Source organism: Elephas maximus, chromosome 1 (assembly GCF_024166365.1).
Source record: "Elephas maximus indicus isolate mEleMax1 chromosome 1, mEleMax1 primary haplotype, whole genome shotgun sequence".
Classification (NCBI taxonomy): domain Eukaryota; kingdom Metazoa; phylum Chordata; class Mammalia; order Proboscidea; family Elephantidae; genus Elephas; species Elephas maximus.
In genome coordinates this window covers 202,851,144-202,865,472 of record NC_064819.1, presented here as the reverse complement: position 1 = coordinate 202,865,472, position 14,329 = coordinate 202,851,144, and the positions used below count along the sequence as shown (strand labels likewise).

Sequence of the window (14,329 nt, the reverse complement as noted above, 5' to 3'; positions counted from 1 at the left end):
AAGTACAGAAGAGGATCTTTTCAAGAACATTTTTGAGTCAGTTTTGAAAATCATCCAAATTTTTAGAACGTAGGTATATTTAAGTAAACTTGCTGCATAGCCAACAGTAAATTGGCTATTAAACTATTAACTGTCTACTTATTTATAAAAAAACTTAAAGAATATCCGCAGCTTTCAAATCAACTCAATGGGAATAAACTCCTTCTACCACACTATGGCCAAAAAATGTACTTTATATAATAACAACAGCATTATTTCACAGAAAATTCAGCCTGATTCATAAATTCATAATGGTGAATATTCTTTTTTTTTTTTAATTCTATATCTTTTGTATCTATTTCTGGAACTTCACTTTGACACACTCAAAACCTGGGCTATCTTATCAGTTCTTTTCAACATTGTAAAACACAGGCTTTTCAAAAGAGACATTGAATAATAAAAATAAACATTTACTCTAGCAGCTTTTGGAGCCCTGGTGGCATAGTGGTTAAGAGCTCAGCTGCTAACCAAAAGGCCAGCAGTTCAAATCTACCAGCTGTTCTTTGGAAACCCTATGGGGCAGTTCTGCTCTGTCCTATACGGTCACTATGAGTCGGAACTGACTCAACGGCACCTAAAACAACAACATAGCAGTTTTTATTACGTGAACCAAATAGCAAAATTACATATTTCACAAAAACCCTACATATCTGCACGTAATTCTGAATACGTAGTATGCTTCATCCCTCTAATGAAGGAATATAGACATAATTAGAATAACGTACCCACAACAATATAAAGGCTAAATAAACCTTTAAAATTTCATATTTAGTGTCTTTATGTTCATTATCTAAACAGAAGACAAAAACTTTGGTTCAGAAAACTAAGACATTCACTTAAGGGATAAAACTTGGAAGGTTTATGTTTCTTTACTAAATTTATGCTTTTTGTTCATACATATATGTATCTGCAGATAACTGAAAACAGCAAAATTGGTAAAGTGAATTGTGACTATGCCGATCAAAGTAAAAACTGTTTCTATACATGGTAGCCTAACCTCTAGAATGATTTCTGGAATGCCACAAGCAAATTTGGGAGATCTGCCAAATTGGGAGACCTGTCATTTAATTAATCATAGATATTACCCAAAGCACTCAGCTAATTACGCTTCAGCATTTCTGCTCATAAAAGTAAGCAAATGCTTATCTTAAATGCCCTGAAAATTAATTGAAACAAAAATTTTAAAATATATTACCAATTTCTCAGAGGACAGTTTCAAACAATTTTAAGGTTTTATCCTTATCAGTATCTTCACACCCTAGGTCAGTGACGTTCAGCTGGGAGGTGGGAGTTGGGGAGGAGAAGCGAATTTTGCCTGCTAGGGGATATTTGGAGGCCTGGTGGTGCAATGGTTAAGCACTCAGCTGCTAACCAAAAGGTGGGTAGTTCAAATCCACCAGCTGGTCCTTGGAAACCCTAAAGGGCAGTTCTACTCTGTTCTATAGGGTCGCTCTGAGTTGGAATCAAATCAACAGCAATGGATTTGGTTTAGGGGATATTCAGCAATGTCTGGAGACATTTTTGGTTGTCACAACTGGGTGGGGGGCTTGCTACTGGTATCTTGAAATAGATGCCTAGCATGTTGCTAAACATCCTACAATGCAGAGGAGAACTCTCCCACAACAAAGAACCAGCTCAAATTTATAATAGTGCTGCAGTTGAAAATCCCTGCCTTAGATCATTGCTGTCCAATAAAACTTTCTGTGGTACTGGAAATGTTCTATATCTGAGCTGTCCAATATGGTAGCCACTAACCACATATAGAACTACAGAGTCCCCAGGCGGTACAAAGAGTTAAGAGCTCAACTACTAAATGAAAGGTTGGCAGTTCAAATCTACCCAGAAGTGCCTTGGAAGACAAATCTGGTTATCTGCTTCCCAAAAGTTACAACACTGAAAACACTATGAAGCAATTCTACACTGCACACATGGAATGCCATGAGTCCGAACTGAATCAACGGCAATTAACAACAACAACAAGCCATATATGTGGTTGGTGTGACTAGACTTAAATTTTGAATCTTATCCAATTTTAATTAAGTTAAATATAAATTTAAGTAGCCATATATGGCTAGTGGTTACTTTAGTCGACAGCACAGTCCTAGATTGTTGTTGCTGATGTTACGTGCCATCCAGCTGGCTCTAACTCATAGCGACCCCATGTACAGCAGAAGGAAACACTGCCCAGTCCTGTGCTACCCTCACAATCACTGCTCTGCTTGATAGCCCTAGATAATTTGGGGAATTATTTGGAAAGATGAGTGAATTTTAGACAGGATGATTTTTCATATGTTTGTTTTTCCATTTTTATATTTTCCAAGGGAGTATTATAGAAAGGGGTTGATTATCAGAACCTTATTCTTGACTAGTTTTTATCAAAGACCTTGACTGTGTGACCCTACCCACATTTTACTTCTTCGTGCCTCGGTACTCTTGCTTAAAAAATGGATCAGGAGATCTCTAAAATTGTTTCTAGAATTGTTAAATCCTATGATTTTGTCATTCGGCTTTCAAGTAACTTGTGGTATACTACTTAAGTATAACAGCAATTCCTTAATAATTTTATTTCTGTCCTTAAAAAACATGTTGGGAAAGTTTACAGGAGTTATGGAAAGTGAACAATAAAGAATGCTTAGAGTAAATCACTACCTATTTATGTCTCAGGAGGCAGGTGAATTGCTAGAAAGTGTGTAGATTAGTACACATGACCCTCTCTGCAAAGTTTATACATTAATTTCTCTTTCTGTTTGTAGTACTAATAATTATGTGACTACATGACAATTGCTTCCAATCGGTGTGAATTAATAAAATTGGATCATCTGTAGCTACAAAATTCAAATATATGCAATAATGACATTATGCTTAAAGATATTCCTCAATTCTTTTTACATAAAGCATATCCATATAAAATTCTTGTACACGTGATCCTGGATAAATGTAAAATATATTAAAGTATAGTAACAGAATTCAAGATTTTAACTACCATGAATACTCTTCTTGGCTGAATGTTCATCTTTTTTGATAGACAAACTCTTCTTTAGGTTAAAAAAATCTTTTCATCAGGTAATAAAGCAAAGAAAGTATTGCAACTTAAACAAAATCTTTAATTAAGTCAATTTAATTCATGCCCTTTGTGCCCAGCTGGGAGTTATCAGGTATTTTTATTTTAAAAGGATTGATGTTTAAAGACACGCTATTGTTCTCTTTGAAGCACTCTGAGTGAAAGTAGTGCTCTCAGAGGCTTGTTTTTAATGCAACCAGCATGTGCTCTCCTCCAGTCCATTAACCTTTAATACTTGTCACTCAGCTGCTTACACAGGAGGATTTTTTCAAACCCAGAGAGGAAACAAGGTTATTTAGAAGGAATCAAATGGATAGGTTTACGTCTCAAATGGTGGACAGAGGCAGTTTTTAATGTAATCGAAATGGGCAAGTTGAAGGAACAAAGTAGACTATTATAACCTAATTGCTAAAGTAATTAAATACTGTATAAAATAATATGCAGGAAATCAGCTCTGCTTATTTCTACTAAGAAAGTCAGGGAATTGTTTTTGCTGTCAACTAAAAATCCAGCAAAACGATTTCCAAATATAATTTCTAAAACTTTTTTTTTTAGTACATAGTTTTATGATGAATAGTTCTCAAAAGGGTGGATTTATTGCTAAGTTTATAAAAATCAAATTTCTAGCAGCTTTGGTGTTTATGCTGATTATTCACAAGAAGGAGTCTGAGGACCCTAATGTGTATGTAACAACACACGAGCTTAAGGCTTTACCTGACCCAGTAAAGGTGTCAAGCGCTCCATCTCCAGTCGTGGTTGTGGTTTCACTGCTGTTCAAAGGCTCTGTTTTGACTGCAAGAAGAGACACTACGTAGGAAGAATAAGGACATGTGAGTTTTACTTCTAAATTTATATCAAAGACCCTGACTGCTCTACTAGTGATTTTTCTAGCTATCATGGGCATGCAAGAGAAAACTTGAGAACTTGACGAGGAGGGTTCTGTTAATTTAGCTTCTAAAGGGACATGCATTTATGGATGATTTAACCTAGAATCCTTTGGCTAAACTAGTTCTTTAGAATCTGTCTTTTGAATGCAGTCAACCTTCCAAAGTGAAAGAGCAATACGCATATTTGCATTTTTAACTCACCTAAGCACACTCTGATATTATTGTCAAAAGATGAGAAAAAAAAAAAAAGGAATTGTCAGTCTTCACTGCCTTGAATCCGAATCAGAGCAAAGAGATTTACTAGCTTATATTTTATTCTTCCCAAGAAGACATTAAAAAAGTCACTGTATAAAAGTATGATGGAGGCATATACAAATACAGAAACCATGGGCCTATTCATCTGATGGGTGGAAAATGAGACACTCAATAAATTTTTTGCTCTAAATGGGAATAAAGAGCCATAGATGTTGGTTTTCTTTTTTTTTTTTTACTTTAGTAGTATAACAATTTTTGATGCATTATAGCAATAAGCATACAACATGAGTCCACTTCTACAGAGATAAGTACATCTTTTGAAAACTTTCTAACACGTGATTTCTACTTTGAGGTCATGTATTTTGGCAAAATCTTCACTTGACAGTGACACATGCTGGCACACATTTTTGTCCTGATTAGATGCAACGAGCGGTGGGGGGGGGGCAGTGGTAAAGCCTCTACCCATTTTGTCACACCATATTTTCCCTTTGGGGGCAAACTTTGCTACAAATGTCACAGCAGCAAGGAAGTAAACTAAATTATTTACTATTCAACACCTCTTGTGTCTCTTTGTTATCAACAGAATGAAACAATAATTTAGAAGCAAGCAGAAAACTAGAAAGATTAAAGCTGAAGACTAGCCAACCTTGAACAAATACGGCAAAAAGAAGAGTGAGGTCAGAATGTACCCACCAAGCAAGCAAGTCATCGACGCTACTCTGTTAGAAAATCAATTAACTGATGGAGAAACATGCAGTAATGATTATGCCCTCTTTCCACATGAATAGAATTGACCAGCCCTTCAGTGAGCTTTAGGCTAGTTGAACCCAAAAAACCCCAGTGTCAGCTGAGTATCCGTAATTTAGTAATGACAGGAAGGTTTGCTGGAAGATTCAGAGGAGAACGTTAAAGGTTAGAAAGAAGTAGAGAAACTTGGCTTACTTATTTATCGTAGCAAAAGGGAAATTTAAAGTTGATCTATTTTTCAATAGCAATAATCTGTGGAATAGACTCTATTTGTGTAATGATAAATAATGCATTAGAAGTTACATCTTTCAGTAGTAATTTGTGTGAAGCCTATTTCATGGCTCTATCTGATCAATAATTATATTTATCCCTACAAAACTACTTACTACTACGAAATTATTTGAGAGCTTACTATGTGCTAGACTATGTACGTCTAGTGAACCCTTAAGACAATCTAGATCAGTAGGAATCATTGTATTAGTTCATATAGGAGGAAACTGAAGTTTGAATAGGCTGAGGAGCTTGTACAAGTCCCACCGTTGGAGATGATGGAAGTAGTATCTGAACCCAGACCTTCTGTTCTAACGTCCACGATCATACCACCATAACAGGCTGCTCTGAGGTACAGAAATGGCTTTGGTACATGCAGCCACTTTTCACTAAGGTTCATAAAGTGATAGCAATGGAGTTATCATCTAGATAAAGTAATTAGTAAAAATAAATAATAAAGTAATTATTAAAAATGAAAAACTGCAAAATATTGGAATAGGCTACTAAAGTATGGTTTCCATTTCTTCCTCCCCCAAAATTTTAAAAGACAACAAGAAGTAGCAAATTCGAAAGCAGATAACAGTAACAGCACACACTTAGAAGGTACTTAATACGTGGCAGGCATTGTTCTATGTGATTTATAGACATTAAAATTTGCTCCTCACAACAACTGCATAAAGTAGATACTGCTATTATCTTCATTTTTCAGATGGGAAAACTAAGGCTGCAAGTGTTCAAACAACTTGCCCGTGGTCACATAGCTAGTAAGAGCAAGAATTTAAGACTTAGTGGAATGGTCACATAGCTAGTAAGAGCAAGAATTTAAGACTTAGTGGAGTGGCTCCAGAATGCGAAATCTTAACCACAGTGCCCCTCAGTCAGCACTAAATACTTAGTAATTACTGTCATCTGTGCAAAGATAATCCAGAGTGTGATCTAGATGGTTGTCAGATCCACTCTCTATGATCCAACGTCCACTTTTGTCTTCTGACATTTATGACAAATAGGCATAGTCCAAAGCCTTCAGCTAAACTAAGACATGAGACAGTTTCTTAGAATTTCCATATTCTAACTGTGGCTACGTTACTATTTAAATATGTCTAAATCTATAATAATACTTGTAAAATAGATTTATTAACACACACACGCACATATATATCACTTGTGAATTGTATGGGGGGAGTACGTAGGGCAGCAATTGTGAGCTGTGTCTATATGTAACCAACTGATTTAGAAGCTAGACGGGAAAATCAGTTTTATTATCTTGGATTCCATCTTTGAGACTTGCTTTTTCTTTTATGCGTTGGTTCTGATTATAATCATTTCAATTTAAAATTTTTATATGGTCAAAATGGGAATGGAGAAGAGGGAGAAATGCAGTTTTTGGTCTCATCTGTTATACTGGAAACATATCTTATTAAATTTTAAAAGACAGTACTGAGCCAAAGACACACAAAGAAGGTTCATTTTACAGATGAGGGGCATCTTTAGAAAGTATATGAAGAGAGGTATAAATATTAAGGTGTGTTCAGAGTACTAAAATGCATAGATTCCGAATGGATGCTAACATTTAGGAGAAAACTCAACACATTAATGTAAATTTATTTTTCATATGCAGGTAAGGGTAGAGCCAAAGGGAAAAATGGGAATAAATCAATTATGCTGCTACAGAAAATAAACTATTGTCACGTTAGATGGGTATCAACAGACATCTCACAAGCTCAAGACATCTCAAGAGTGCCATTGAAATGGGCCCTCTTTGAATTATTAGTTGATTTACTAAAAAAGACATGAGAATAACAAGTGTGAGGTTAATATTTATAAAACAGATGACTAGTATAAAGCAAACAATACAAAATAACTGTAGACAGAGTTTTAAAAAATGAACGAAATTTCACTAAAACTCCAAACATATTTGAAATGTATTCCATTTTCTTTTGTATTGCTTTTGTTCTGCCACTTTAAATGAGATATACTAGATATGTTTTTTTGTGGCAGATATTGTTTTGTTTCATTAAACATGTGCAATGCGCTGTAGGAAAGATGTCTACCAATAAGTCTAGTCTTATGCTTCTTACTATTTTCTAAAACTTGCAATTCCAAATAATCGCCGCTGTATATTCATTGTGATGTTCAAATGTATATATATATTTTATGACATTTTTTCTTAAATATGCATGGAGGTTAAAACAAAATTTTTAATTTAATTTCATAATCATTATATGCCATAAAATTGCAACAATAACCTTACTTAGGTGAAAAGCATCATAATTTTCAACAAAATTCAACCTTACAAATCAATTTTGATTTTGAAAGCAACAATCATAGATGGATGTCATAGGTTGAAGAGTTCGGTGGTTTCATTCTTCTACACGCTCAAAACAAGCGATTCGGGTTCATCTTCTTAAAAGTGGGATGTAACAACTATACACAGGGCTTTGTACAGCACCATAACTTCAAGAAATACTTGCACTGTCATGACCCCACCACCCCACTCGTTACCCTCAGGCAATCTGGATCCTTTTCATAGTCAGATACTAAAAATAAAAATGGTCAAAATAATTTAAATATATTGATATGATTGGGTTTTCCATTTTTTAGGTTTAAAAATTTTTGTAGTCTATGGACTAGGGCTGTCAGATGTCATTAAGACTACCAGATCATGACTTCCTCTTTTCACACTCCACCCTTTATCCCTGTTGTTGTTACTATTGTTAGGTGCCCTTGAGTTGTTTTCGGATCACAAGGACCCCCATGTAACAGAGGGTTTTCTGCACCATAGAGTTTTCTAAGTTCAAGAGCCCTGGTGGCACAGTGGTTAAAGGGCTTGGCTGCTAACTGGAGATTTGAACCCACCAGCTGCTCCATGGGAGAAAAATGTAGCAGTCTGCATCCCTAAAGACTTATAACCTTGAAAGCCCTGTGGGACATTTCTACTCTGTTCTCTAGCATCACTATGAGTCAGAATCAACTCAACAATGAATAATCTCTCTGAGCGCAGATCTCCAGGTCTTTTGCCCATGGAGCTGCTGGGTTCAAATCATCAATCTTTTGATTAGCAACTGAGTGCTTAACCATTGCACCACCAGGGCTCCTTACCCTCTATCCTCACTCCAATACAAATACTTTCAAAGTAAATTTAATCTTGTCATCTAAAAGTGTTGTCTCCTTATCTTCATAATTTAAATACAATGTTAATGTATTTTAATTATTCTTGGGGAAGGTCTGTTCTATTTTTATAACTCAAAGTTCAGGTTCATTTGTTGCAGTATCTCATTTAATCCTCCAGTAGAATGGTGGCTCAAGAAATTTACATTTTCATCTTCAGAAATCTGTGTTTCAACTGGTATCTTGTTTAAAAACTATATACAAAATTCCAAAACCACTTTCTGAACCACAAAATCACACGCAGTGACTTCTGACAGCTTAGGCTCTACGAAGAATTTCAGAAGAGTTAGATAAGGAGAGTTACAATTTATAGCACTGCAAGGAAGCAGTAAGTATTGCCCACTGGTTTTAATAATTGGTATAGCTCATGATTTATGTTTTTCTGAATCAATAAATTCACTTGAAACCCAACAAGCACTGTCTTTCATTTCTAAATATCCATAAAATATTTAATTTTTAAAAATAACTTGATGAAGCAATTTATGACACTCATTCTAACAAGAGAATAAAAAAAATGTTGAGACTACTCTTAGATCTTAGTAGGTGGCTCTGCTGTGCAAATACACAATATTCAGAAACATGTGAGTCAATCATTTATATATTAGAAATTCTGAAAAATTGTTTTATATGATATATAGTTTTCAAATAAAGAAAACATCATAAACTTGATCAGAATTTCTGATTTTGGTTCCCCCAGACCTTCTCTTTGAAGTCTTTTCTTAACCTTCACATAGAATCAACTATTCCCCCTTCCACTGTATACCCACCTTGAATATATTATGGCAGTCATTATTTTTACGTCTGTTTCCCTCTGCTAAACTTTTGGTCCTTAGATGGCCATCAATACCATGTTCTATAGATCTCTGGGTGCCCATTTTCTAGCCCAGAGCCCTAGCATATAACAGTCATTGATATATTTTCATTAGGTAAGTGAAAATTTACTATTTTATACCCAATCCTAAGCACTTACAGTGTATCTAAGTATTTTTATATATATAGTTAACTCTGAACTCTGATCCCATTAAGCATATTAAAATGTTACCGTTGTCTGTAAGTTTTCATATGACTGGCATGCATTCTTATATGTATAACATCCATCATGTATATGCATATATATATGTCTACCAGGGGTTGGCAAAAGAAAGCCCACATGCCAAATTGGTTTTTGTGTGGCTCTCAAGCTAAGAATGCTTTTGACATTTTTTTAAATCATTGGAAAATATGAAACAAAGAATAATAAATTGTGACATGTAAAAATTATATTAAATTCAAATTGCAGTGTTGATAAATGAAGTTATACTTGAACACAGCTACTTTCAATTCTTTACATAATGTCAGTGGCTGTTCTTGTGCTACAATAGCAGAGTTGAATAGTTACAACAGAGACCATATGACCACAAAGCTTAAAATACTATCTGACCCTTTACAGAAAGCATTTGATGACTACGATCTATATCCAAACACATGACCCCATTTATTTTACTTTTATTGATAGTTTCACATTTTAACAATTTTACAAGTGACAAAAATTTGAAAGGAAAACCTAGGTTTCAATGTAAAATTTGAAGATATTATCATATAATTAAGATTAAGTGATGAAACATTCTAAGTTACTTTAAAGAATAACACAATCTATTTAGACATCACCAACACAGTATGGTAGGACCTTAAGGTTATACTTAAGGTTATAATCAATTTATCCACTAATTGTTGTTGTTAAAAAAAAGGTGCCATTAAATCGGTTCCGACTCAGAGTGACCCTACAGGACAGAGGAAAACTGCCCCAGAGGGTTTCCAAGGAGTGGCTGGTGGATTTGAACTTCCAACCTTTTGGTTAGCAGCCGAGCTCTTAACTACTATGCCACCAGGGCTCCTAATCCACTAATTATCCAATACTTATTTACTAATTATCCAAAGTCAGAATTCTTTGGCTTTCATCACTAAAAATTGAAAGTATGATGGGATTTTCAATGTTAATGTTACTCTATGCACTTGAATTGAAATATTTATTAAAAAAAAAATGCACTTGAATTGAAATATTTATTAAAGCAGGTGTAAAACAGCAACCATCTTTTTGCCATATTAACAATTTAGATTATGAAAATCTATAGGCTATAAGGAGCATTGCTGTCGCAGTGAAGAACTAGGCTGCTAACCAAAAGGTCGGCAGTTTGAATCCACCAGCTGCTCCTTGGAAACCCTATAAGACAGTTCTACTCTGTCCTATAGGGTTGCTATGAGTCAGAATCAACTGGACGGCAATGGGTTTATAGGCTATGAAGGTGATTAAGTTTGCCTGTATACGCAATTAACTTCAACTGCTCTGACTGACCTGACGGTTGTTTGGCTGAATTATCCACTCAATTAACTGATAAGTAGTTAGAAAACCAATATATTCCCCTCTTTGTATGAAATGATGAAAAATCTAAGAAAATAACAGTATGGGTCTAAAGAATCTAATGTTAGAATACTAACTGATAACAAAAACATAACCAATTGCTTTCAATAAATAACTAAAAGTCATGTTCATTTCCTGTTTCTTTCTAAGAACCCAACACAGAAAAGGAGTGCAAACATAGAATAGCAACAGAAAGCAAACCAGAGGGGCAAATCCACACAGCCAAACACATGCAGTGTACCATCATCTCTCATACTTGTTGCAGAAGAGGGGGTGTTGCAACTCAGCAACCAGTCTGCAGTATTTAAAACAGTCATGTTGTCCCCTGAGAACAGGAACAGTATAAGGGTTCATTGTCTGAATGCCTGCTGGGTGTACATGAATAATCTTCAAAGCTTGCACCAACTTTTGACCTTAATGCCAAAATTTTAACTGCACTGTATGCCTTATACATTTTAGTTTCTCAGGTCCGTTTTAGTTCAGTGAAATCTACGTACACGATGATTAGTGAACTTCAAGGTAGTGTAATTCTATAGTGCTTGGGTTTTGAAACTTATTTTCTGTACCCAATTTAAGGTTTAAATGTAAATGTTCTTACTCCAGAAGGCATCACTAAATAACCTTATAAATTTCCAATCTTATAATTAATTAGTTGAAATTATATATGTATGTTTAGAGACAAATAAACATTATAAACAAGGAAAATGTTAATCTACAAAGGGTTGGGTGTAAAACATTATTAAATACAGGCAACTTGCAATGCACATAACTTTACAAAGAAAATTTTAGATTGCACACTTATTCTATAATAAATGGGAAGAGGTGTATTTGTTTCATAGATCATTATTAAAAATTGTAAAGAAAATATGATGTGGCAAATTCTGGTATCTAGTAATATAAATAGTTCATAATTTAAAACAAATTTCATACAATTTTTAATGCATTCAATAAAACAACTACATCTACAAAACTTTTGAATAATCTGAAATGCAGCTTATATATAAAATATATAGTCTCTCTATACAGGTACATGTGCTGATACAAAAATAAAGTCCTATTTCCTTACAAGGTGGGGCAGAATATTTGAAATAATAACTCTTATTTATGGCATAAGTAGGGCTAATCAAATGAGAAAGTATCCGGTAAAAAGCCATTTTTTATTTTAAATACATGTTAGGTATTATTCTCTTTGAAAAGAAAATGCAGCAGATATGGATATTTTTGTATTCCCAAAATAATTTTTAAGAAAAACCCATCTTTAGAAAAAATTTGAGATAGTCTTTTCTGTTATAATTCAAAATAAAACAAAAAAGTGGTATACATTTTTTTTTTTTGTCAGTTTGGGGTGCAAATTCTCTGGCTACATTCTCTAAATTTTTTTGAATATTTCAAGGACAGATACAAAAGAGAAGCCTCGCTAAGGGCCCCCAAAATGTTGCTCAGGGCTAACTAGCTCCTTGAATGTTTCCAGCTATAGAGGAGGGGCAAAGGCTTCCAGAAAATCAACAGAACAATAAATAATACATTCACTATATATTTCTTGGCTTTAATGCTGATTATGCTATCAGTAATAAGATATTTATTTATTCACAGATACATAACATGTGAAATCAAAGCAAACATTGAAATATGATTCTGGGGCTCTTCTGGGTGACATTAACTATATCTTTTTGGGTTATAATGCCGATTATAGTATTGATAATAAGATATTTATTCATTAGAAAATCCTTAACGTGTGAAATTAAAGCAAACACTGAAATGTGGTTCTGCACATCCTCTGGGTGGGAGGCTTACCTCCTGTCCCATTTGTGGTGACTGATGTACTGCTGAGACTAGATTTATCCAGCTTGGAGCTACCGGGAGTTTCACCACCTCCAACGAGAGCATGAGGACTTGCTAGGTCCTGCATTTCCATAGACCTGTTGGAACAAGAAATAGCAGAGCAAATGTTGAAATCTCAGCAGTTATTTCTTAATAAACTACATATACTGTTCTACTGACTATATAGGTCATTTCACAATAATAAGAATAGAAACAAGTAGCTAATACTTTTTCCTTAACCAGGAGAAAATGCCAGCCCACTCTAAATAAACAAATAAATGCAAGCTTCTATACTCATTAAGCCTCATATTTTACTATTTGTAATCCTACAAGTATTTTATACAATAATGTAAAGAGCAAAGCAGTTTCTGTCTTCGTGGCAGTTTAAGTTGCCATGGAGACCCACCCTCCTACACTGATTACCTCTGCTATGAACATGTAGAAATTGTGAATAGCATTTAACTCAACATTTGACATTCCTGGGGCCAATAAGGAAGAAGTCAGTAGCCAAAAATAAAGTCTAAACACAAAAGCTGAGCAGAAGCTTCTAGCTGACCTGTCTGACCAAGGGGGCTGAAAAAAGCCCAAGGCCTGGGGGCTAGAGTTGTAATACCTGTAATAATCATTCAGGATAGGAGACATTGACTTATGTCTATTCAAGAGAATGTGCTGGAATTAAGACCCTAAATGAAGATGGGGCTGAGGAAAAACCGATCTTCTTTTCAAAAGGAAACTAGAAAAAAAGAGCTGCACAATGGTCCAAGGAAGCCAAACATGTTTCCATGAAAGAAGGAAAATAGAATAAAAACAATAATTAAGAATATATATTTTTTAATTTTTATTGTGCTTTAAGTGAAAGTTTACAAACCAAGTCAGTCTCTCATACAAAAATTTATATACACCTTGCTAAAACACCTTGCTATATACTCTTAATTGCTCTCCCCCTAATGAGATGGCACACTCCTTCCCCCTACTCTCTCTTTTCGTGTCCATTCCGCCAGCTTCTGACCCCCTCTGCCCTCTCATCTCCCCTCCAGACAGAAGATGCCAACATAGTCTCATGTGTCTACTTGATCCAAGAAGCTCATTCTTCACTAGTATCATCTTCTATCCCATTGTCCAGTCCAATCCCTGTCTAAAGAGTTGGCTTTGGGAATGGCTCCTGTCTTGGGCTAACAGAAGGTCTGGGGACCATGACCACCGGGGTCCTTCTAGTCTCAGTCAGACCACTAAGTCTGGTCTTTCTATGAGAATTTGGGGTCTGCATCCCACTGCTCTCTGCTCCCTCGGGGGTTCTCTCTTGTGTTCCCTGTCAGGGCAGTCATCGGTTGTAGCCAGGCACCATCTAGTTCTTCTGGTCTCAGGCTGATGTAGTCTCTGGTTTATGTGGCCCTTTCTGTCTCTTGGGCTCATAATTACCTTGAGTCTTTGGTGTTCTTCATTCTCCTTTGCTACAGGTGAGTTGAGACCAATTGATGAATCTTTTAGATGGCCGCTTTCTAGTGTGTAAGACCCCAGATGCCACTCACCAAAGAGGGATGCAGAATGTTTTCTTAATAGATTTTATTATGCCAATTGATTTAGATGTCCCCTGAAACCATAGCCCTCAAACCTCCCTGCCCCTGCTATGCTGGCCTTCGAAGCATTCAGTTTATTCAGGAAACCTCTTTGCTTTTGGTTTAG

General features: G+C 35.3%; 1 protein-coding gene across 7 annotated transcripts in view; it reads right to left on the bottom strand.

The window, feature by feature from the left end:
* Positions 1-14,329, bottom strand: part of EYA4 (EYA transcriptional coactivator and phosphatase 4) — a 320,876-nt gene that overhangs the window by 71,614 nt on the left and 234,933 nt on the right. For 5 of the 7 annotated variants that reach the window (XM_049901406.1, XM_049901396.1, XM_049901388.1 and 2 more), the window contains exons 4-5: positions 12,620-12,744; positions 3,815-3,907 (exon numbers count right to left, since the gene is read on the bottom strand). In XM_049901406.1, coding sequence (XP_049757363.1) covers positions 3,815-3,907; positions 12,620-12,744 — 218 coding nt within the window. The remainder of the gene's footprint in view (positions 1-3,814; positions 3,908-12,619; positions 12,745-14,329) is intronic. The other 2 variants (XM_049901433.1, XM_049901441.1) reach the window with 1 other exon arrangement.